This window comes from Puma concolor, chromosome B4 (assembly GCF_028749965.1).
Source record: "Puma concolor isolate L17-30 chromosome B4, mPumCon1.1.hap2, whole genome shotgun sequence".
Lineage (NCBI taxonomy): Eukaryota > Metazoa > Chordata > Mammalia > Carnivora > Felidae > Puma > Puma concolor.
In genome coordinates this window covers 98,578,977-98,604,824 of record NC_141673.1, presented here as the reverse complement: position 1 = coordinate 98,604,824, position 25,848 = coordinate 98,578,977, and the positions used below count along the sequence as shown (strand labels likewise).

General features: G+C 37.1%; 1 protein-coding gene across 2 annotated transcripts; it reads right to left on the bottom strand.

The window, feature by feature from the left end:
- Positions 1–158: 158 nt before the first annotated feature.
- Positions 159–21,670, bottom strand: LOC147579331 (NKG2-A/NKG2-B type II integral membrane protein-like). 2 transcript variants are annotated; one of them, XM_086714091.1, is made up of 4 exons: positions 21,358–21,670; positions 20,952–21,029; positions 20,446–20,499; positions 19,591–19,962 (listed from the first exon to the last, which is right to left on the bottom strand). In XM_086714091.1, exons 1-4 carry the CDS (start codon positions 21,542–21,544, stop codon positions 19,709–19,711), a joined length of 573 nt encoding a protein of 190 aa, XP_086570217.1. In that variant the 5' UTR covers positions 21,545–21,670; the 3' UTR covers positions 19,591–19,708. The 2 variants fall into 2 exon arrangements, with proteins under 2 accessions (XP_086570218.1, XP_086570217.1); XM_086714092.1 differs by lacking the exons at positions 19,591–19,962; positions 20,446–20,499 and adding an exon at positions 159–325.
- Positions 21,671–25,848: the final 4,178 nt, after the last annotated feature.

Sequence of the window (25,848 nt, the reverse complement as noted above, 5' to 3'; positions counted from 1 at the left end):
CATCTTTATGGAATGATTTATCTTTTATCATGTTATAGGAGGAGAAAATGTGAGGCAATTGTTAACAATGGGTACGGTGATTTTAAATGAGCATTTCTTCATATTGTTGCCTAAGAAGTAATAGTCTCCTAGAATCATTATATCTGAAAGTTCATTAAGCGTTTTTCTAATTCACTTTTTCCAAAAGAATCTGTTATCATCTTTGCCTACTTGGAGATAGAGCTAAAATAGACAGTAGACTAATAACAGAATTTTTCGAGGGATGTTGTACCTTTCTGGATCTTTGTTTCCAGGGACGTTTTGTTCTGCTCTGGTCCTTCAGTAGCTTGAACATTAAAGTAATCTTCAAGAAACATAACATTAAATTAAGTGATCACAATAATTTGAGTTTCTGAGTTTGAAATTTGGTATATTATTTAGAATTAGAAAATGCTGCAATAAAATTGATTTTACCAGTAAAAATTTAATAATGTAATGAACATGAGGGGGGAAAATAATTCAAAAGCTTAATGAACCAAATTTCACCATCTCTTACAGTATTTGGTTTAACCAATCTCAAGAATTCATTTGTATATATCAATAAAGTCTCTCATATAACTTGACTGTGAGTTATAAAAATTCTGAAAAATGTTTAATACTTCCTACAATTATGTGTTATTTCTACTTTAGATAAATTCAGAATAACTATTCCACATTTAGAGCATGCATCCATTAAAATGGGATAATAAAATTCCATATGTTATATAATATTTCAAGGAACTGATGATATTAAAGTGAAAAACTCCCTATTAGTCATTCAAACACTGACTTACAGGGAATAACGTTTATTTTTACCACAGTGGACATCAAGACAAGGCAGATGATTCCCAGAACCTCAGCAATGTACATCCCTGGACACAAGAGAAATGAAAACACTTACAAAAGATGCATGGAAATAATCATTTAGGAAATTTACAAACAAGAGAAGCAACAACCTGCAGGGAATCAAATGTAAACCCTTGGATCCCAAACCCATATCTACCATTGTAATCTTCTCTTAGATTATACCATTGCATTTGCAGTCAACATACTACTCCATGACAGGTTGGCAAACACTATGGATTGTAACAATGGAACAAAGTGAGTCCCCAGACTTCAACGACACTACCATATTCCAACTTCCAGTTCTGATCCTCACAAATGAAAAGTACGTGAGATCATTTCCTACTGTTTCCCTACACCCCTGCACCCCAACTTCACATCCCAGAACAGATATACATGTCTGTATTAAATATTTTACCTTTGCAGAGATAGTTCTTGTCAGTCCCTTGAAGCTCCTGAGAAGCAACTTGAAGATCGAATTCCGCATGGGCCATTTCCTGCTCAGTTACTGAAATGGAACTATTAATGCTCTTAGGTTTCACTCGCCGTCTTTGTGACTCCTTAACCTGACTGAGTGCTGCCCAGGTTAGTCTTGGGTTGTTCCTCTCTGCAGCTGAGTAGTGTGAGGCACAGTGCTGAATGGAACTGCCCTGAAGGTCTTGATCAAGAGTGTGTGTCACGTGCTGATGACATTGCTAGTACAGTGACACCGTGTGGGGTGCAGGGTGAGGGATACTGCTCATTTGAAGTGGAACAATGTAAAATCTCGCTCCACTTCCCTTAGAGCTTAAATAAGTATTTCGTGACAGAATAACAGGGTTTTACAGTGACACAATGTTTGACACTGTAGTGATGGTTGGGAAAGTGTAAACAATACATAAGTGAAGAAGAAAAGAATTCAAGAGGGGCGCCTGGGTGGCGCAGTCGGTTGAGCGTCCGACTTCAGCCAGGTCATGATCTCGCGGTTCGTGAGTTCGAGCCCCACGTCAGGCTCTGGGCTGATGGCTCGGAGCCTGGAGCCTGGAGCCTGGAGCCTGGAGCCTGGAGCCTGGAGCCTGGAGCCTGGAGCCTGGAGCCTGGAGCCTGTTTCCGATTCTGTGTCTCCCTCTCTCTCTGCCCCTCCCCCGTTCATGCTCTGTCTCTCTCTGTCCCAAAAATAAATAAAAACGTTGAAAAGGAAAAAAAATTTTTTTTTAAAAAAAAGAAAAGAATTCAAGAATAATACTGACCTCATTACTGTAAGGTCAGATTCCAGGGACACCTTGCAACACTATTAGAATAGCCAGATTAAAATTAAAGGCTGTATTAGAGAAATACTGTTGCACCAATTTTTGTGACGATTGAAAATCCATTATTGCTTAAAAATAAACTACTGTGAGACTAGGGAATACTAGTTTTAGCATATATAGGAATTTCCTATAATAAGTGACTTTTCTTTGGGGATTTAGATTTCTTTACTAAAAGGTAATACAATGCTATCAAGTGATATTTTATGTTGAAACCTGTGGAGTTCTGAGATTTGTTCAATTGTAAAAGGACTATTTTTAAATGTTGCAAAACATTATGTGACACACTAAACTTATCCAAAGCATGAACAATGGTGAAAACAAACAACAACAACAAAACCCATATTTTTAAAAAACACTTATTTAACATCTAAAAATGGCAATTGATTTCATGGCAAAAATATGAAAGTATAGAATGATAAATAAAAGTGTAAATCATTTATGGAAGAACACACTTGGTGCAAATTTCTAGAAAGATCTATGATTTCAAAGGCAGTGAGAGTAGCTTTAGTTCTAGAGGAATGGTACCGAAACACAGAAATGAAATTTCATACTTCAGTCAATGAGGTCTGCAGTCCATCAACTCTGTAATTACTCCTGGCTCTCAAACTTACAAAGTATCACCTTTTAAAAGTTACTTCATGGGTGGGAGGAGTTAAGGTGTTGGAATGGCATGGAGATGCTAATTTTGTCTCCTCCCTGTAATGCAGCTAGAGAAGCACCAGACCATTGGGAACACCTAGGAAATTGATCTGAGGAGTGTAGCAACAACCTGCAAAACCTGAGGCATAGAAGTCGGCGGTTATGCAGGGCGAGAGGTGAACTGAGGGGAGAAAAGATGAAGAGAGTAGGGAGCCATTTTCATGCAGAGAAGACAGAGAGAAAGAAAGGGGGAGAATGTGGTTCATTGGGATCCTGCAAGAAAAGCACTCCTCCCTGAAAGCAGCTGGAAAAAAGAGACAGAAAGAGTGAAAATACTTGTAGGGGACTGAAGAAGAAATCTGTCCCCCAAAACCATTGACAGGGGGAAAGGAGAGGTATCAGTACTGCCAGGTTTCTATAAACAGTAGAGCAGAGTCTGTTGATTCAGAGCTCAGAGGTTGGTGGTGCTCTGGTGAGGAAGTGGGGCGAATCCCCAGGAGCAGGCAGTGCTGTCTGAACGGTCTATGTGCTGTACAGAGAGAAGCTGTTCCCTGCTTGGTGTGTGGTTGGTAGTGGCCATATAGCTTCACAGTGGGCAAAGATCCGAGCAGTACCCAGAGAGCAACTACATTTGTTAGTAAAGGGACAAAGATGCCAGAGTGCAACAAAACTGGATCTAGCTGTGTGTTGCGATTTCCTATAATCTCTGAACCTCTTCCACTGTGCAATCACATGAACATTTTCTGAGGCAAGACGGCACCTGGCCATTGCTCAGCAATATCCTCCCCCAGAGAGTCAGTGCATATCGAAGCAAGGGGTCTCTGAAATGTGGGGTTCTGAAACACAACCCTATCTGAGATAAAACTCTGGAGAGAGGTTTCACCTGGAAGGTGGACAGCTTAGACATGGACAGGCTAGAAGTGTAGAGTGGGCAGAGGTCTGCAGCCAAGGAGGGGTGCTTGCTAGGGGGCAGTAAGCGTGCAAGTCCCTGTGCCAAAGACTAGGACACTGGGTGAAGCCATTTCCACCTCTCCCACGCAAGCACATGGGTGCCAACTGATCCATCACCATAACCTAAGCACTGCAACCTAGTGGGGAATGGAGCCATTACACCAAGCCTGCCCAACTGTGCCCTCCAAGCACACCCCTCAGAAGACCAGCACAAGTCACTCCACCTGCTTAGTGCATGAAATAGAGGAGGCTTCATAGTTTCAGTTCTAGGGGAAACTTGATGTCACTTCATTCGGGTTTCATTCTGTTTACTGGTTCACTTATTTGCTCATTTACGTTGCTTTTGTTATAGCTTAAATTATTCCCCCTCTTAATTTTCTTTATTTTCTTGGATACAGAAAAAAATAGTTTTATTTTTAACTTGTTTTTTTTTATTTTTTAAGTTCCTATTTTATATCATTTTTGTATTTTATTTTATTCTACTTTATTATATATATTTTTAATTTCTAAATTTTTTTCTTACTTTTTCTCCTTTCCTTTCCTTTTCCTCTCTATTCTACCGAGATTTTTTTCAATATGCAGATCAAACACTCCTAGGATCTAGCTTCCTTTATTTGATTTTTTGTTTTCTTTTCAAATTTTAATTTTTTATTTTCTTAATTTTTTTCTTCCTTCAAAACGACAAAACAAAGGACTTAACCCCAAAAGAGAGAACAGGAAGATATCACAGCCACAGACTTAGTCAGCACACACAAAAGTAAGATGGCTAAACTAGAATTAAGAACCACGATAATGTGAATACTAGCTGCGGTTGAAAAAGCATAGAAGACACCTGAGAATCCCTTTCTGCAGAGATAGAAATAAAATCTCGTCAGTTTGATAGTAAAAATGCTACAACCAAGATTCAAAATGAATGCATGCCAGACGGCAAGGCTGCATATGGCAGTGAAGCGAATCAGTGACATAGAAGATAAAATTGTGGAGAATAATGAAGCAGAAAAAAGAGAGAACAAAGGCAAAGAGCAGGATACGAAACTTGGAGCTCATTGACTTAGTAGAAAGGAAACACATCCAAAACAGAGGAGTTTCAAAAGATGAAGACAGAGAGAAGGCGCAGAAAGTTTAGATGAGCAAAATACCAAAACACTTTCCTAATCTGGGAAGGACACAGATGTAAAAATCCAGGAAGCACGGAGACCTCCCATTAGATTGCACAAAAACTGACCATCACCAAGGCATATCTTAGTAAAATTCACGCAATACACTGACAAGGAAAGAATTGTGAAAGCAGCAAGGGAAAAAAGTCCTTACCCTATAAGGGAAGACACATCAAGTTTGCAGCTGACGTATCCACATAAACTTTGCAGACCTGGAAGGATATATTCAATGTGCTGAATCAGAAAAATATGCAGTCAAAAATTCTTTATCCAGCAAGAATGTCATTCAGAATAGAAGGAGTGATAAATAGTTTCCCAGAGACACAAAAAATAAAAGAGTTCATGACGACTAAACCAGCCCTGCACGAAATTTTATGCAGGACTCTTTTAGTGGAGAAAAGACAAACAAAACAAAAAAGACCAAAAGCAACAAAGACTAGAAAGGACCAGAGAACACCACCAGCAACATCAACTCTAGAAGTAACACAATGGTACTAAATTCATATCTTTCAGTACTCATTCTAAGTGGAAAAGGACTAAATGCTCCAATCAAAAGACATAGGGTATCAGAATGGATAAGAAAACAAGGAATATGCTTCTTACAAGAGACTCATTTTAGACCTAAAGTCATCTACAGATTAAAATAAGGGGATGGAGAACCATCTATCATGCTAAAGGTCATCAAAAGAAGCCTGGAGTAGCTGACTTATATCAGACAAACTGAATTTAAAAATAAAGACTGTAACAAGAGTTGAAGGGCATTAAACCATTATTAAAAGGGTCTATCCATCAAGAAGATCTAACAATTGGAAATGCATATTCCCACAATGTGCGAGCACCCAAATATATATATCAATTAATTACAAACATAAATTTCATTGATGATAATACCATAAGAGTAGAGGACTTGAACACTCATATCTTACAGTAATAAACAAATCACGTGAGCAGAAAATCAACAAGGACACACTGGCTTTGAATGACATGCTGGACCAGATGGACTTAACAGATACATTCAGAACACATCATCCTAAAGTAGCAGAATACACATTCTTCTTGAGTACATATGGAACATTCTCCAGAATAGATCACATACTGGTTTACAAGTCAGCCCTCAACAAGTACAAAACGATTGATACCATACTGTGCATATTTTCTGACCACAACTCTATGAAACTTGAAATTAATCACAACAAAACTTTTGAAAGGACCATAAATACTTGGAGATTAAAGAACATCCTACTAAAATATGGATGGGCTATCCACGAAATTAAAGAGAAAACTAAAAAGTACATGGAAGACAATGAAAATGAAAACAAGATATTCCAAAACCTCTGCGATGCAGCAATGGTTATAAGAAGAAGTACATAACAATCCAGGCCTTCCTGAAGGAGGAAGAAAGGTCTTAAATACACAACCTAAAGTTACACCTAAAAAAGCTGGATAAAGAACAGCAAATGAAGTCCAAAGGTAGCAGAAGAAGGGAAATAAAAAAGATTAGAGCAGAAATCTATGATATTGACATAAAAAAAAAAGAACAGATCAAGGAAAGCAGGAAATTGTTCTTTGAAGGATTAACAAAATTGATAACCCCATAGCCAGACTGGTCAAAAAGAAACACGGAAAGAACCCAAATAAAATCACAAATGGAAGAGGAGATATTTCCACCAACACCACAGAAATACAAACAATAATAAGAGAATATTATGAGCAATTATATGCAAATAAATTGGACAATCTAGAAGAAATGGACAAACACCTAGAAATATTTAAGCTACCAAAACTGAAACAGGAAGAAATGAAAATTTTGAACAGACCCATTAGCAGGAAAGAAATTGATTCCGTAATCAAAAATCTCCCACAAACAAGATTCCCAGGACTGGCTGCTTGTCCCGGGGAATTCTGCAAAATATTAAAGAAGGGTTAAGCCTTATTCTTTTGAATCTGTTCCAAAAAGTAGAAATGGAAGGGAAACTTCCAAACTCACTCTACAAGGCCAACATTACTTTGATTCCAAAACCAAAGACCCCTCTAAAATGAAGAAATCCCAACCAAATTCCTTTGTGAACATGGATGCAAAAACTCTCAGCGAAATACTAGCAAATTGGATCCAACAATACATTAAAGGAATTATTCACCCTGATCAGCTGGGATTGATTCCTGGATGCAGGTCTAGATCAATACCGCAAGTCAATCAATATTTTACATCACATTAATAAAGAAAGGATAAGAACTGCAAGATCCTCCCATAGATGCAGAAAAAAACCTTTCACAAAATGCAGCTCCCATTCTTGATATAAGCCCTCAAAAATATAGGGATAGAAGGAACATACCTGAAAATTGTAAAGGCCATATTCGAAAGACCCACAGCTAATATTGTTGTCAATGTGGGAAAAACTGAGAGCTTTTCCCCTAAGGTCAGGGAGACGACAATGATGTCCACGGTCACCACTGACATTCACTGTAGTGTTGGAAGTCCTAGCTTCAGCAATCAGACAGCAAAAAGAAGCAAAATCATCAAACTAGGCAAAGAGGAAGTTAGACTTTCACTCTTCTCAGCTGACATGATACTTTCTGTGAGAAATCCAAAACATCCCACCCAAAAACTGCTAGAACTCCTACATGAATTCAGCAAAGTGGCAGGATATCAAATCAATGGATCTCTACTATATTGCATATTCATTCTGCTTTGTTACCTTGAGTTGTTGGAATAAAGATACCAATGTCTCTGTGATGGGATTGCTGATTAGTTGTGCCTCAGGTGCATCCCACCAGCATTTGTAATCTCCCACTCACTAGAGAGACAGGACAGTGGTGACACATGCCTTCTTATGGGTATAGGTAATGATTTTTGCACTGTTTTTGTATGTATTTAGAAACGAAAAATATACTTGGGGAGAAAATGGTAGGTGTTCTACATCAGAATGCATTGAGCAGCATCTCTCACTTTTCTCCATTCTTTATGGTAACAGACGCATATGTGTAGATGGGATATTCCAACGTTGGAAGGGATAGGGCATTTCAGTCCCTTCTTCACCCTGGACCCTGTAGGATCCCCAAATCTAGAATTCAAACAGGCTATCTTGTCACAGCTCGACAATCCCCTGTGTATTCTTCAATTCCAAAAGACAGAACCTATACAGATGCCCAAATAACACACTTTGTGAGGAGACTGGGTTTCTTGAGTATTAAGGGGAGGCACAATAATTGCACCTTGAATTCAAAACACGAAACACAGACACAGAATAAATTACTCTAGTGTCCACACATGATGCACGTTGAATTTCTCCCCTTTTTTAAATGCAAATTTCTTTGATGTATATGATCAAAATGGTTGCCAGATAGCATTTCTGATTCTGATGCCTGGCTGTTTCACTGGGTGAAAGGAAGAAGACAGTTATAGGGCTTTGGTTTTATGGAAAATGGCCTTTTTTGGACATTGGGAAAAGCAAAATATGAAGAGATCACAGAGAGCAAGAACTTCCTGTGCTTGGGCTTTATTTTAAGGATCTGTAGGCATTATATCATTTAATATTATTTATTCCTCAGAACAGCCCTATGAAGTTGCTACAATTAAGACCATCATGTCACAGGTGATGACACAAAAGCATCATTTTCTCAAGCCAAAAGCACTGAAATTTGTGACTACTTGTGTGGAGAGGTACTGTTCAAATACTCTTCAAGTAAATATGAATAAGATACTATTTTTATCATATATTCCAGCAGAGAAAACAGCCAGAGCATGTATGTAACTGAGTCCCAGGGCTAGGAGTGTGCACTTAGAAATTACATGAAGTGACCACTTTCAAGGCCAATGTCCTTTCACTTTATAATTTTCTGCTTAAAACTTATTTCATCAAAGACCATGTTGAAAACATATATACTATCATGTCTGTCACTGTATAAAATTGATTTACAAGGATATTTGGCACAGAAGACAAAAAAACCACATGGGAAGTTAAGAGAGTACAAAATTTTTAATCTATTTCCAAACAGTTTCCTTTACAAAGTTATCTATCTCATAAAGTATTATTAGAAAAAAATTCCTATGGGTATAATGGTAGATTAAGTTATTTTCAGTGAATCTACGTTTCTTCCCTCTGACCACTGTGAAAAGGGTATAGTCTACAGAGAACAAATGATAAGTTTGCCCACGTGACTTGTTTTCACACTATCACATGTGTGGGAATGTGATAGGTTATGAGTTCAGAGACCAGGCACTAAGAAACACATTTCTGCCAATTGCTATCTCTGGTATGCAAGATCATATACCAGGATCTGAGCTGCATCTGTATGTAGTCTGGAGTCAAGTCCATAAAGGCCCAGAATTGATCAACCCTAACAGAGCCTAACCACAAACAAGTGAATGAAAATTAGATGCTTAATTTTCAATGTCATTGCAATCTTGGGTTGTATGAAACACAACTTTAGCGATTACCCACAGCTACCATAAACAATTATATTCAATTCCTTCTGAATATTCACATAATTTTTCTAGAAGAGTGTAGGGAATATGTAGAGAGAATACAAAGAATATGTCTATCTTCACAGATATAAATGCATATGAAATATGAATTTATTTTGCAAGTAATAACCGAGTTTAATTTCTTTCCCTCTTGTCATTGAATTAGGGTAGGAATATCTGTGAATCATTACCTGATTACTCACGTTTGTCTTGAATTCTGGCAATAAGTAGCCATTTGACCTCCACAAATTTCTGTACATTTTAATTTTTGGTTTTCTTATGTAACATTGTATGTTTTGCATCAAAGTGTTTTTTTTTATTTTTTAATTTCTTTTTATTATTTTAATATGAAATTTATTGTCAAATTGGAAGCTAGGTGAAATAAGTCACACAGGGAAAGACAACACAGTGTTTTTTAGCATGGTGTAAAGACTGACAGAAGAAGGCACATAAAAAATTGAAAAAAAACTAAATGTCATCCAAAATATATGAACCCAGTTGAGGAAAACAACATATAAGTAAAGGTATCAAAGGACACTGGTTATTAGCAATTAGAAACCAATCTCTACCTTGAAATAAATCTAATCTTTGATAGTGCTGCACTAAGACAGATTCAGAGAGTACACTTTGGTTCCATTTTCGGAGGAAGTGGGGCCGATCTGAATGGCTTTATACAGCGACCCTGTGGTTGTTCCATGATAACCCCGAGGGGCCGTTCATTTAGTACTCTCAACTCCAAATCCAACCTCAGTGCCCTGTTCTCAGATAACAGTGGAAGATCCTATCCATTTTCCCTCTGGTCATCTCCCATGAAGTTGACTTTTGTCAGTAAAAGACAACGGAGAGCCATTGCAGCAGAAAGGGCTCTTCTTCCTGGCTTCATGGTGTTCTCTCTCCTCTGGCCGCCATGGCTTGGTTGCCAGTTGCAGTCTTGCAGGAAGTCACGTGTATTCGTCCTCCGGCAAGTTGCTGTAGGCAATCTGTCAGTTTCGTGTCTTCTGGTCTTTCCTCCTGATGCTCTGACAGGGAGTTGTTCCTGTGTGCCAGTCAAAGCCTGAGATCCTTCCTCACCACGTTCAGCCCATGGAGTGTGGAGCTGCCCTGCCCCAGGCCAATCCAGTGAGCATGTCTGCCATGAAGCTGTGTGCACCCACATCGTCCTCGATGACATCTAAATCCCATCTTCAGAGAGCAGACCTGGCTTCCCAGTGATCCCTCCTTTAATTCTAAGATATTCTTTGTAATTTTATTTAACTTAGTAGCCTCCCTCTTAGTAAGCTTTCCTTACAAGTAGATACTAACTGTTTACTTCAACCTCCTTCCTTGTTCTGTCTCCTGACTCAATTCTGACTCATACCCTTGTCACCCTGGGGTGTTCAATCCTCATCTGAGGCCCTTAAAGTACTAGAACAAATCAGCTAATTTGGAAATCGAAATGGAATTATTCACTGTATTGAAAATATTACACACATATAATGATTTGAAATTTATATATAATTATTTTACTAAATAGCACAATATAAGAAATAAATAATATATACTGGGCATATTTTTTTACACTAATATAATTAAATTTGAGAACAGTTCCATATCACCAAGAATGAAGCCTCAAGTACTCTTTGGACTTTGGGTGATATATATGCGTTGATGTGGATTCATCCTTGGTAAGAAATGAAACATTCTAGTGAGTGATGTTGATAATGGGAGAGGCCATGCACATGTGCAGACAGGAACAATACAGGAAATCTCAGGAGCTTCTTACTTTTGTTGGGAACTAAAATTACAGTAAAAAATGTAATAATATTTTATCTTAAAAATATGCAGAATAAATAATCATAGGGGTTTTGAAATAATGAGAGATGTGTTCTTTATAAAGGGTGAAATAACATTATACCAAAATGAGATAACTACAATGCCTGGTGCTTACAAATATGTGGTCTTCTTACTGAGCAGGGTGCAAGATAAGTTTTTTCTACTTGAAAATTGAAATATGGACACTTCTTGTCACTCTCTGAAGATGCCGACAACCTGAAATACAGAGAATTATACCTCATTAATCTTACCTTAAGATTACTTACATCTCTTACTATGTACCATAGTATTTTGATGAATAAACCATCCAGTTTGACTCATACTTATATATCTCAATCCCAAGATTTCCCATACCATTTTTCTCTGGAAAAACTTCAACTATTATGTTTATCCGATTGTTCACACATTGCTGTTTTGTTTCTAAGAACAATTCTTGTGAGACATAAAATAAAAAGTTGTCAGGAAACTTACACTTCGGAAGAAAATGTTAAGGCTTTTGGCTGCACAGATGAACTGTGATGGCTTCTATTGGAGCCTCTAATCCATGTAGTATCAGAGAGTAAATTCAACAAAAACTACGAGAAAATAAATTTTATTGGAAGTCAAATACAAGCTCTTACACTCCTTTGAATTCTGTAGTAACAAATCAGAGTTCTTTCCTTCTAACTTTATAGAAACTTTCAAATTATAATATAATGTTACACACTGGACACATAAATATAAAGTTATCTTAGTAGGACTAAGTGAAAAGGACAAACTGAACGCAAAAACAATTTCAGAGTTTACAAAGTGGATCAAAGCTTAATAACTTATGAAATATGGTCCGTGGAAGTTCAAGTCAGAAACACATGTGTAATCTTATCACCTTAGATGTTCCTGTGCCTCCCCACCTGCCCACCACTGGCTCAGTGATCCAGAAGATTGTAGCTTTTACATTTGGGAGAAGCTGCAAAGAGCAACGGTGTTGGCGCTACAGGGGAAGACCTGATCAGCACTGGGGATAGGGATGGGTACCCATTGATGTTTCAGCTCCAAGTGCTGATTTTGCTCAGTAATGATGAAGAAAACCCATACCTGATCTGGTCAGAGCTTGTGGTGTTTGTGTCAAGCACTGTGACCCCCATAAATATAATGGAAAGATACTGGATGTGAGAAGATAACGGAAGAGTTGACATTAGCTCTCAACACTCTTAGCTTATGGAAAAATAGACACACATGGAGAGGAGACCAAGAGGAACCCAGGAGAAAGTGAGAATACAGGAGACCTGAGAACTCTTAGCAACATTATGAACAGTCCCTCTCACAATCACAGACACAGGCACAGATGTCACACTGCAGAAATGGAGTCCATACTGACTTGCAATATTTGAACATATTCTTTCTAAAAAAAATAGTAATTAACATCAAAGGTAAAAGTCACAAGGTCATAAAAATAAACAATAAGAATTTGGAAACAATTGAACAAAACTATCAGCAGGCAGATTTAGTGGAGAAGATTCTGCCATAAATGTTTGGCCAAAAAACATAGTAAATCTAGGAAAAATGACATACAATGCATGTTTCTGAATTATATTTTCAAAAAGTGTCTACCTAAAAAGTAAAAAAATATGAAGAGAAATTTAAAAATGTCTTCCACATCCGGATGGCCAACAGGCACATGAAAAGATGTTCAGCGTCGCTCCTTATCAGGGAAATACAAATCAAAACCACACTCAGATATCACCTCACGCCAGTCAGAGTGGCCAAAATGAACAAATCAGGAGACTATAGATGCTGGAGAGGATGTGGAGAAACGGGAACCCTCTTGCACTGTTGGTGGGAATGCAAATTGGTGCAGCCGCTCTGGAAAGCAGTGTGGAGGTTCCTCAGAAAATTAAAAATAGACCTACCCTATGACCCAGCAATAGCACTGCTAGGAATTTATCCAAGGGACACAGGAGTACTGATGCATAGGGGCACTTGTACCCCAATGTTCATAGCAGCACTCTCAACAATAGCAAAATTATGGAAAGAGCCTAGATGTCCATCAACTGATGAATGGATAAAGAAATTGTGGTTTATATACACAATGGAGTACTACGTGGCAATGAGAAAAAATGAAATATGGCCTTTTGTAGCAACGTGGATGGAACTGGAGAGTGTGATGCTAAGTGAAATAAGCCATACAGAGAAAGACAGATACCATATGGTTTCACTCTTATGTGGATCCTGAGAAACTTAAGAGAAACCCATGGGGGAGGGGAACAAAAAAAAAAAAAAAAAAAAAAAAAAAAAAAAGAGGTTAGAGTGGGAGAGAGCCAAAGCATAAGAGACTGTTGAGAACTGAGAACAAACTAAGGGTTGATGGGGGGTGGGAGGGAGGAGAGGGTGGGTGATGGGTACTGAGGAGGGCACCTTTTGGGATGAGCACTGGGTGTTGTATGGAAACCAATTTGACAATAAATTTCATATATAAATAAAAAAAAAAAAAAAAGTCTAAAAAAAAAAAAAATAAAAAAAAAAAAAAAAAAAAAAAAAAAAAAAAAAAAAAAAAAAAAAATAAAAATGTCTTCCAACGAAAGGAAAGCATAGGTCAATAGAAACGTGTGCAGGGATAAGTTGATGCACATATTAGAACAAAAGTATTTAGAAGTCATATTTATAAATATATGAAAACTATAAAGAAAACTTAGTTGAAATAATTGCATGAACATGTGATGGCAGCAATTTAGCAAGTAGGAAATATCAATAGAGAAATAAAACTATATGAAGAAACCACAGAGAATCTCAGTGCATAAATCCATACCGGAAATGGAAAATCCACTCAAGTAGAAAAAAACTGATGATTTTGAAGGAGTAACAAAATTTATTTATACCTTAGGATGAGAGAGAAGAAAGAGAACAATTTATAGAATTCAGAGACTTTCAAAAGAGTATCAGGAAAGCCAGCTTAGTTCTAAGTAGAATATGAGAAGAACAACAGAGGCAGAAAAAAAAAAAAAAAAAAAGAGGACAACAATCTTAAGGCACAATGAAGGAACAGCTTACTAATATCATCTAAAATATTTATAGACACCAGAGACTTAGTAAACTGCTAACACAATGAGCACGTACAAATCCACGTCTCATGACATCATAATGAAATGACCAAAGAACACTGGCAAATACAGACAAAGAAATAGTCTTGAGGGAACAGAGTGGATTGTGAAGTGACTTAAGTCAGTGTGAAAATCAGGGATGGGTGACACGTCTTCCACCTCCATCAGCCTTACACCACATTATCTAGGACAGAATCCATATCCCTGCCCTGCACACTAGTTCCGAATGGAACGGGATACAAGCAGCAAATTGAAGGAACAGAAAGACACAGACTCTAAATCCCCCATGGAAACAATACCTTAAAAATATCCAGACACAAACCGAGGTATAATTGGTCTAACCAGCTTTGATAAAGGTGCCAGGACCATTCAGTAGGGAAAGAGAGCATCTTTCACAAAGGGTGTTGGGAAACTGACTTCCCTCCCACATGCAGAAGATTGAAGATGGATGTTTCCATTTACACCGTATACTAAAATTAACTCAAAGTGGACTAAAGACATAAATGTAAGGTGTAGAAGTTCCTCAGAGAAAAATTGGGGGGAAAATAAACAACACTGTATTTGGCAATGATTTCTTGGTTCTGCCACCAAAACCAGACCACAAAGAAAAGTCCATTGTAGACAAATGTGTGATATCAACCTAAACATTTCTGTGCAACAAAGGGCATGATGAACGATGAAAAGACAGAGTGGAAAAAACACTTGCAAATCATACATCAAACAGGGAATCACATCTAAAATATAAAATTAATCTACAAGTTAGTACTAACAACAACAAACACCAAAATACAATTAAAAAATAGGGCAAAGAAATTAAAAAGGCATATTTCCAAAGACAATATAAATTGTGAAATATCATATGGAAAGATGCTAATGATCAGAGAAATTCAAATTAAAATCACGATGAGTTATCATCTCATACTCATTAGGATGGACGGTATAAAAAAAAAAGCTCAGGTGCCTGGGTGGCTTAGTTGGTTAAGTTTCCAACTCTTGGTGTTGACTCAGGTCATGTTCCACATTTGTGGGTTTGAGCCCCGCATCAGACTCTGTGTTGACAAAGCAGAGCCAGCTTCAGACGCTCTCCCTTTCCCTCCCTCTCCACCTCCCCTGCTTGCTCTCTCTCTTTCTCTCTCTCTCAAAAAATAAATAACATTTTTTAAAAAAGGGTCAGTGAGGAGGTCGACCAGGAGGAGACTACACACTGTTGTTGGGCATGTAAATCGGTCACCGTTATGAAGAAGGGAATGGAGCTTCTTCAAGAAATTGAAAATACAATTACCACATGAGTCAGCAATCCCACATGTAAGAAACTATCTAAAAGTATTGAAAGCAAGATCTCAAAGATCTATATACACCCATGCACCATTATTCATTGGAGCCACGGGGCAAAAGCCACCCAAATGTCCACTGATGGATGAATGGAGAAAGAAAGCGTGGTATACACTTAACACTGTAATATTATTCAGTTGTAAATGGAAGGAAATCCTATCACCTGCCACAATATGCATGAAATTCCAGGACATTATGCTAAGTGAAATAAGCCAGTCATACAGATGAAAAAAAAAAAAAAAAAAAAAAAAACCTGTTTGATTCCACTTATAGAAAGTATCCAAAGTACTAAAAGTGATAGAAACAAGTGGAATAGGGGATGCTCAGGTTGAGGGGAAAGTGTTGAAGGCGAATTATTGTGCAGTGAGTTGAGTTCCAGCTTTACAAGGGGAGAGCTCTAGATATCCTTTGCAACAATGTGATAGTTAGCACTCCTAACTTAAACTGGGTGCTTCAACTGGTTACGATGGATGATCTAGTGAAACGCAACGTAAGATGTGCGAGAGTATAGGATTCCCGCTATATGACACTCTGGAAAAAACAAAATTCTGGAGACAGTAAATTGATCAGTGGTTGACAGGGTTTAGGGGGAAAGAAGGATGGGGAAGGAAGGGGGAGCACAGGGGATTTTGAAGGACGGGAAACTGTTCTGTAGAACTCCATAATGTTTGATACATGTCACTATATACTTTTCCAAACGCATAAAATACCCAACCTCAGGAGTAAGCTTTGAAGTAAACTATGGTCTTTGGCTGATAATGATGTGTCACTACAGGTGTATCAGTTGTGGCAAGTGGGTCACCCCACTGAGGGCTTTGAAAATGAGAAAGTCCATGAACTGCTCCTGCATTGACACATAGGAGGGGAATACAGCATATACCGGTGCTATGTCTGAGTTTTGCTACGAACCTAAAACTGCTCTAAGACACTAGGCTATTTTTTTAACATGGGTAATGTGTTAAATTCTATGTTATGGGGTCATGGTATTTTCTGCAACAGCTTAAAAAATAAAATCAAAGTCAAACCCACAAAAAGAGGTGATCTTGACAAGGGCAGGAGAAAAACAACTCAGTATCTTTAGCTAAATAACAGTATGATTAAAAGATGAGTTCTCACCAGAAAAATAGTGGGAAAAAAAAAGAAAGAAAGAAACCCACTACCTGTGCACGCTCACACACACACACACACACACACACACACACACACACACAACCAAAACAAAGCAAAAATACCGTCAAACAGGAATTATACATTCAGAAAAGAGTTTTTCAGAAAACAAGATGCATAAAAACCCCACATCAGACACAAAAACAAACAATTTTTTCTTACTACACCTGCCTTTCAACAATGTTCTTCAAGCTACAAGTAAAGTGACACTAGATGGTAACGCATATCCGCAAGAAGGATTAGAGATCACCAGAAATGATAAATAGGTTGGTAAATGTTTAGATCTGCGTATGAATTTTCCTCTCTGAATTTCTTGAAAGGATAAGATATTTGCAGCCATAATTATAACACCGTATGGTGGGATCTATACTACAAACCTTATACTTTTAGCATTTGTTAATGTGTGTGGTACAAAGTCTCCACGAATGCTTCCCTTCAGGTTTCCAACGTGAAAGCACGAAAGCAGAGAAGGTAAAGAGATGCATAGTTTGTGTTCAGAAACCAGTGCGAGCTGGCTTCAGTACAGCACTGTCAGAAGTACAGATTTCCCCTCTCTCTGACGGTAGGTTGTTCCTATGAAAACTTTCCTAAGCTGAAATAGTGTAAATTGAGGAAGCAAATAGCATTAATTTACACGGAAAAATTGCTGAGCATCCCTGTTCCAAACATTCACCACCACCCCCAAAACACAAAACACAAAAAATAACCTCCCTTAGGCTTTTCTGATACCTCAAGACAAGCCTTGTAAATGGAGAGGTACAGAAAATAAATTGAGATGAAGCACAGACACTCAAAAATACAGTTCAAACCTACGCCTGATACTGATATACAGAGTGTATTGTTTTTTGAGAAATGAACTTGACAGGAACAGTCTTGCTCCTCGGGCTGTGAATGCTTCTCTAACAGTAAACCTAGCCCTGAACACAATGAAAGGATTGCTATGGAGAATACATGGTAAAAGAAGACATTTTGGATCATAAGGAGGAAAGAGGACAAACGTAAGAATAAAATTCTTATAAGGTATAATGGACTTTCCTTCACCTCCCGTGTTTTTGAAATTGTTTGATATTTGAAGCAAAAGTATCAGTTGAAGCAAAGTTATAACATGCATGTGATTCTCCATGTAAGCAGAGAAATATTTAAGACACTTAGTGTATAAATGGGACACGGTAATGGAGCATAAAGGCAAGTAAGTCTCTACATTTTACTCGAACTGCTGTGGGTTGTGATAGACTGTGTAGACTGTGTCTATGATTATACAATCATCTATATAAAGATATATAATATCTATATTACTTATATCAAGGAGATTAGAGCACATGTGTACATATATATATAACTCTATGTCTATAAAGTTACTGATGAAGAAAAGACCTACTTTGCTATAAATGATGCTCTGTCAATGAGGTAATGATGTAGAAAAATACAACTTTCACTCTTATCTCACAGCCTCAGACATAAAGCATCACAAAAAATAAATTCTAGTTGGATCATAAATCATCATGGAAAGTTAAAACATAAAGAAATAAAGAAAAAGGTAAATGCAGGAAAATAATACAGGAAATTCTATTCATGAACTTTGGCTAACTTCTGAAATAGGTCCAATAATACTCATTGTAATGTACAAAACGCTAAGTAGGGCCATGGTAACATTAAAATTCTGATCATTAAAAGACTCCAATAGGAGAGTGAAAATGCAGATGCAGGTATTTGCATCTTAAAAGTTCAAAAAAGAGTTCAGGTCTAAAATATGACAAAGACTTCTGAGAAGTGAAAAGAAGACACCGTCCTGGAGAAATGGGCAAGAGACACAACCCAGCACTTCACATTCTCACAAAAGAGAAGAGTCTTGAGATTTACAACCCAGGAAAAAGCTACGGTTTCTAACCATCAGACCCTTTAATTAATTTTCCTGAGACTGCTGAGTTTCGGATCAAAGGCCTATTTGGTACAATGTACTTTACACAACAAAATAGAAAAATGTAGGGATAATTTAGTATAGTGAAATATACACATATCTATGTCTGTGCAATTTCCTACTAATGCTTACAGGGGAGTGTAGTATAATTATACATGAATATGATTATGTTACACTTACACATTATTATTTTATTACAAAAACCATACATTTATTTTACATAAATATACAATATGTCGCTATGTGCATAAATGATTATCAATATGTGGAGGAATACATAGAGAAGACTTTTCCTAACAGAATTATGCATAATACCTACGTACGAAAAAGGAACAAAATTTCTGAGAATGGTTTTTAAAATCTCATATTCATATGAGAGCAGTGAATATTCACAAACTGTAGACAAGTGTGTTAATATAGATGGATTACAAGTAGCACCTGGGAGAGAAGGGAGACCCACATAAAAGTGCACCCTGAATGATTCCATTGATACACGGCCCCAAAACAAGCAGAGATATTTCATAAAATGAAAATGGGCAGGCCTCATAAAGGCTCAAAACTTCAGTCTCATGATGTAATTTAGAATTGTTTGATTCTAAGTCTATTGTAATCAATGTGCACAATCGTATGCCTAGTTTCCTTGATGTGTTGTAAAATTCAATAGTAAAGTTAATTTCAGACAAAAGAGCATTTCTAGAAGCACAGGATTCTATGAAAAGCAAGAACTGGAAATTATCAAATGTACATTCGAGGTATAAAACTATAAATAATGTGTCAGAGAGTCAAACTTGGAATATTAAAGACTAAAAGAAATAAACTAAAAATACATATAAAACCATGGATAAACCCTACAAGCATAATATTAATTGCAAGCTTTCCTTTTTAATTTTTTTAACATTTATTTATTTTTGAGACACAGAGAGAGAGCATGAGCAGGGGAGAATTAGAGAGAGAGGGAGACACAGAACCTGAAGCAGACTCCAGGCTCTGTGCTATCAGCCCAGAGCCCGATGTGGGGCGCATACACAGGAACCTTGAGATCATGACCTGAGCCAAAGTCGGAGGCTTAATCCACTGAGCCACTCAGGAGCCCCATTTAATGACAAGCTTTCAATAGAATCAGGAAACATTTGAAAACTTACCTTGTCCTCTTCATCATCATAGTAGAGCAGGTTAGAGTTCTTAGAAGTACAGGACGTCAAACTCTCCAGCCATGATTTTCTCTCAGTGCTAATGTAATAGCAATTGTTGGAATACGTAAACCACTCTTTCAGACAATGACAACAGAGACATGCTGGAGAGAGATAATATGAGATATTATCCAAAAAGCTTTGAATATTACAAAATGAAAATTTACATACTGTATATGGATACACATATGTGTACCTACCGTATTCATATACCCTCACAAGCTGATAAAGTTAAAACAAAACACACACACACTCAGAGAAGAGTTAGCCTTTCATCACCTAATTTATGTGCCCAAATAAAATGAGCACAAAAATGTCCACATTTACATGTCCTGAGAGCCAGTGAACAAAACTATCTTCATGCAATGATTTATCTTTTATCATGTTATGGAAGGAGGAAATGTGAGGCAATTGTTAACAGCAGGTATGATGATTTGAATGAGTATTTCCCCATCAGTTCTGAAAGTTCATTAAGAGGTTTTTGAATTCACTTTTTCCAAAAGAATCTGTTATCATCTTTGCCTACTTGAAGACAGAGCTAAAATAGACACTAAACTAATAACAGAATTTTGCAAGGGATGTTGTACCTTTCAGGATGGTCGTTTCCAGGGATGTTTTGTTCCACTCTGGTCCTTCAGTAGCTAGAACATTAAAGCAATTCTCAAAAAACATAATATTAAATGAAATGAATCATAATAAGTTGACTTTCTTAGTTTAAAATTGGGTGTGCTATTTTACCAGAAAAATTAATACAGTAAGGAACATGAGAGAGAAACTAATTCAAAAGCTTGAAAAACCAAACCTCACCATCTCTTACAATATTTGGTTTAAGCAATCTCAAATATTAATGTGTATTTCACCATAAAGTTTCTTCTATGACTTGTCTTTGAGTTATTAAATCCAAATATATGTTTAATTCTCCCTAAATTTATTCTGTTATTTCTACTTTAGATAACCTCTAAATGATCATTCCACACTTAGAGCACACATGCATTAAAATGAGATAATGCATTCAAAGTGTTACACACTATGTCGAGGAACTAATGATCAGTAAGGTGAAAATTCCCTTTTAGTCATTCAAACACGTACTTACAGGGAATAACAGCTATTGTTACCACAGTGGACATCAAGATGAGGCAGAGGATTCCCAAGATACCGGCAATGAGCTTCACTGGACATGATGGTGAGTAGTAGGAAGAGAAATGCAAACACTGAGAAAGGATGCCTGGAAACAACCATTTATGAGATATACAAGCAAGAGAACCGATAATGCACAGGAAATCACATACAATAACCTGCACCTCAAACCCATCACTCTCATTGGAATCTTCTCTCAGAATATACCAATGCGTTCAATTACAATACCATATTCCAACCTCCAGCTCTGGTCCTCACAAATGAAAACTATGTGAGATCACTTCCTACTCTTTCCCTACACCCCTACACCCCAACTTCAAATCCTAAAACAGACATACTTGTCTGCATTAAATGTTTTTTACCTTTGCAGGGAGAGTTCTTGCCATTCCCTTGAAGGTCCCGAGAAGCATTTTGAAGATTCAATTCTGCATAGGTTATCTCCTCCTCAGTTACTGAAATGGAACTTTTCGTGCCCTTAGGTTGCACTTGCTGTCTTTTTGAGCCCTTAGCATGATGGAGTTCCGCATAAGTCACGCCTTGGTTGTTCATGTCTGCAGCTGAGTAGTGTCAGCTACAATGTGGATGAAACTGCCCTGAAGGTCTTGATCAAGAGTGTGTGTCATGTGCTGACGACATTGCTAGTACAGTGACACCGTGTGGGGTGCAGGGTGAGGGAGACTCCTCATTTGCAGTTGAATAATGTAAAATCTGGTACTAACTTCCACAGAGCTTGAAATAAGTGTTTCATGATAGAATAAATGTTTTTTATTTACAATAATAGCATAATAATACTGATTGGAAAACATGTAAAGCACTAAATTAGTGAAGAAGAAAGGAATTCATGAATAATAGTGTCCTCATTAATGTAAGGTCAGATTCTCAACAGACATATTTCAACATATTAGAATAACCAGATTAATTAAAATGTTTTATTAGAAAAAAAGTGTTGTATCAATTTTGACAATGTTAAAACCCATTCTTGGTTAAAAATTAAGTCCTCTAAGATGGGAGAATATAATTTTTAGCACATGTAGGAATTTCCTGTTGAAAATGACTTTTATCTGTGGTTTGAAATTGTGTTTCTAAAAAGTAATGCAGTGCTATCACAGTGATATTTTATTTTGAACATCCCGGAGTTCTGAGAATTGTTAAATTTAAGAGGAAATATTTCGTATGTTGCAAAATGTTACAAGACACACTAAATTATCCAAAGCAGGAACAATAGTGAAAACAGAAAGAAACAAAGTATTTTTTAAAAGAGGACTTAACATCAGAAAATGACAACTGATTTAATGGCAAAGATATGAAACCATAGAATGATAAATAAAAGGGTAGATCATTTATGGAAGATCATAGTTGTTACAAACTTCTAGAAAGATCTATGATTTCAAAGGCAGTTAGGGTAACTCTAGTTGTATAGTTATACTAAAAATCACATAAATGTAATTTCAGACTTCAGTCAAGGAGCTGTGCAGTCAGTGAACTCTGGAATTACACCCGGCTCTCCAAGTACGAAGTATCAGCTTCAAAAATTATTTCGTGGGGCACCTGGGTGGCTCAGTCAACTGAGCATTTGGTTGAGCAACCAACTTTCGCTCAGGTCATTATCTCATGGTTCGTGGGTTCGAACCGCACACGGGGCTCTGTGCTGACAGCTCATAGTCTGGAGCCTGCTTCAGATTCTGTGTCTCCATCTCTCTGTCCCTCTCTGCTCATTCTGTGTCTTTCTCTGTCTCTCAAAAATAAGTAAACATTACAAAACTAAAAAGAAAAATTAGAAAGAATTATTTCGTGTCTAACTATCTAGTTGAGTAATCTAAAATAGGAATTAAAAGACGTACACTATAACGCATATAAAGCACTTAAACTCAATCTGAGTGGTCTAAGTTCTCAATAATGTATTAGTGATTTTAATTATTTTTATTAAAACAATTTTTTTGTTTCCTTTTGAGAGAGAGGGACAGATTAAGACAGGCTGTGAGTGGGGGAGGGTTAGAGAGAGTAAGACACAGAATCTGAAGCAGGCTCCAGGCTCTGTGCTGTCAACACAGAGTCAGATGTAGGGCTCGAACTCACAGACTGTGAGATCATGACCCCCACCGAATTTGGACGCCCAACCGACTGAGCCACCCAGGAGCCCCGATTTTAATTATTTGTAACACAGTACCCATTTATCACTACTGATTCATATCATTGAGACCATGTAACAATTCATTGCACAAGAGCATCTTTCAGTATTGAATATCTTTCTTGGCCAAGTTTTGTTCAATTTTATAAAAAGTCTTTGGATTGTTTATAGTTAAGTTTAAATTAACATTTTTACACAAGGTACCTCATGTTGCACATTATGAAGAATCAAACTGCTTTCATTTATTGAAATGAATATATGAGGAATTCCATTTGACCTTTATGCTATAATGGACTCCTTTTCGGGATTTATTTTTAAAGACTGGACCAATGTCGAATATATATAATATATTCTTGATGACAACTGATGACAAATCCAAATCATGTGTTCTTTGTCCTGATGCTTCTGTGATCTCACCTTAAATTATATTGATTTGCAAGCCCATAGGTATATGCATATGTTCTTAATGACTTCTCCACAGGCAAGAATTTGAATATTGTAAGATCTCTAATGTATCTCATACTCATTCTTGTTTGTTACCCTAAATTGTTGGAATGCAGATACCAATGTTCTCTGTCATTTCATTGTATAGTAACTGTGCCTCGGGTGCATCCCACCAGCATTGATAATCTCCCACTCACTGGGGTGACTACTAGACAGTCATGCATCATCCAGACAGTCATGCATCGTCTGTTGACCAGACAGTCATGCATCGTCCAGAGGGAACCAGGTTCCTCTCGTAACCAGATAGTATCTGTGGTCTTCACAGCCTGCCGGCCCTGTGAGCGCTGAGAGTGAAGCAATAGTGGAAAAAGTAGATTTCTCATCATTGTGTCACTTCAAATTTGAACGGGAAATTCTTGCCCTTGGGCTATTTTGAAGACACTTTATCTCCTCACACACCTCCAGAATGTAGAGGCTTTGAGCTTGCAGTGTGACATTTAGTTTGTGCCTCAGCAAATGCCTCTGACAAATTTTATGTTCCACAAGATGCTGGGGTCAGAGACTTAACCACCCAGGCTGTTCACTTACTTCCATCTGAATGACAAACACTGAAGACTTAGGCCTTGTGTAAATATCTTAAAGGTTTATGTTTTACTTTTAGGCAAATTTGCTACATCTACATATTATGTATTTCTTTTTCTTATGCCCTTGATACGTCATTTCTATTTCACTGAAAATTTTCTAAAATCATCAACCCGTAGATGGGTGTTTAATTATCTTTGACACTAAGAGTGAAAAATGACTACGTTTTCAATTTTTTTTGCGACTGCCATAAAGACATCAATTTCTGAATGGATCTTCTCAAATTCTACCTTCATTTTTAATATACCTACATCCATTTGTATTATTTGTAAATAGGTTATTAAAGTTTCTGCTGGAAAAAATAAATGCCTGTGGGAAGGATAAAACATTGAATAATATTGAGCAATAGCACCATTCCAGAGATTTGAATGTTAAATAATTATTCATGCTATTTATTTATTCATTCTCCAATGGTAACTAGGTGTCTGTGTTTAAATAGGAATATTTGTTATAAACAAACAAGCAAACCAAAAGCCTAAGTCTAACTCTGTAGGGGAATATTAATGAGTGTTTAACAATTTCACTTAACTCAAAATATTGGTGTAGGGCAGAGAAACTACTTTTAAAAGACAATTAAATAACACGAACATCCAACCAATAAAACTTTATATCTAAATTACCTACTTTGCATCAATGGAATTCTTTTCATTTGTTTTCATTGTTGGATTTGATTTGGTAATAATTTTGGGCATATTCACGTGCATGTTTCCTTTGGTCTGTAGTTCTGTTTTGTTTTGTGTTTGGCAAAATGGGTTGACAATACTATTTTCATTTTCATGTATTTATTTTCCCAGATGTATAGCTGCCATATGACATCTCATTAAGTTCAGGTGTAGACATAATGATTCATCATTTATACACATTATCCTATGATCATCATGATAAATCATCGTGATCACCCATCACCATACAAAATTAATACAATGGTATGGACTCTATTCTCCATGCTGTAATTTACATCCCTGTGAATCATTTATTTTATAACAGAAAGTTTGTACCACCTACTTTCTTTCGCTTCTTTCAGCCATCCCTCGTCCCCACTCCCCTACAGAAATCACAAAGTTGGTCTCTCTGCATGTTAGTCTATGTTTTGTTCACTTGTTGGTTTGTTTTTGTTTTGACATCATTAGGTAAATCATATGATATTTACCTTTCTCTGTCTGACTCATCTCATTTAGCGTCAAACCCTCTAGATCCATCAACTGTGTCAAAAATGAGAAAAATGTTTGGAGAAACCTCCATCCTGTTGCCCATTGAGACAACACCAATTGAAATTCTCACCAACGGTGCCTAAGATTTCCTTTTCTCCACATGCACACCAATATTTGTTATTTCATGTTTTTTTGGATTCAGACATGTGGAAGGTGCTATCTCATTGTGCTTTTGATTTTTGTTTTCCTGATGATTAGTGATACTGAGCATCTTTTCACATGTCTGTTGGCGATCTGCATATCTTGTGTCAGGAAATACCTATTCAGTTCTTACGTCCATTTTTTAATCATGTGTTTGCATTCTTTTTGTGTTAAGATGGAGGAATTCTTCATATATTTTGGATAGTAACCCCTTGCTGGATATATCATTTGCAAATATCATCTCCCATTCAGTAGGTAGCCTTTTTGTTTTGTTGACGGTTTCCTTG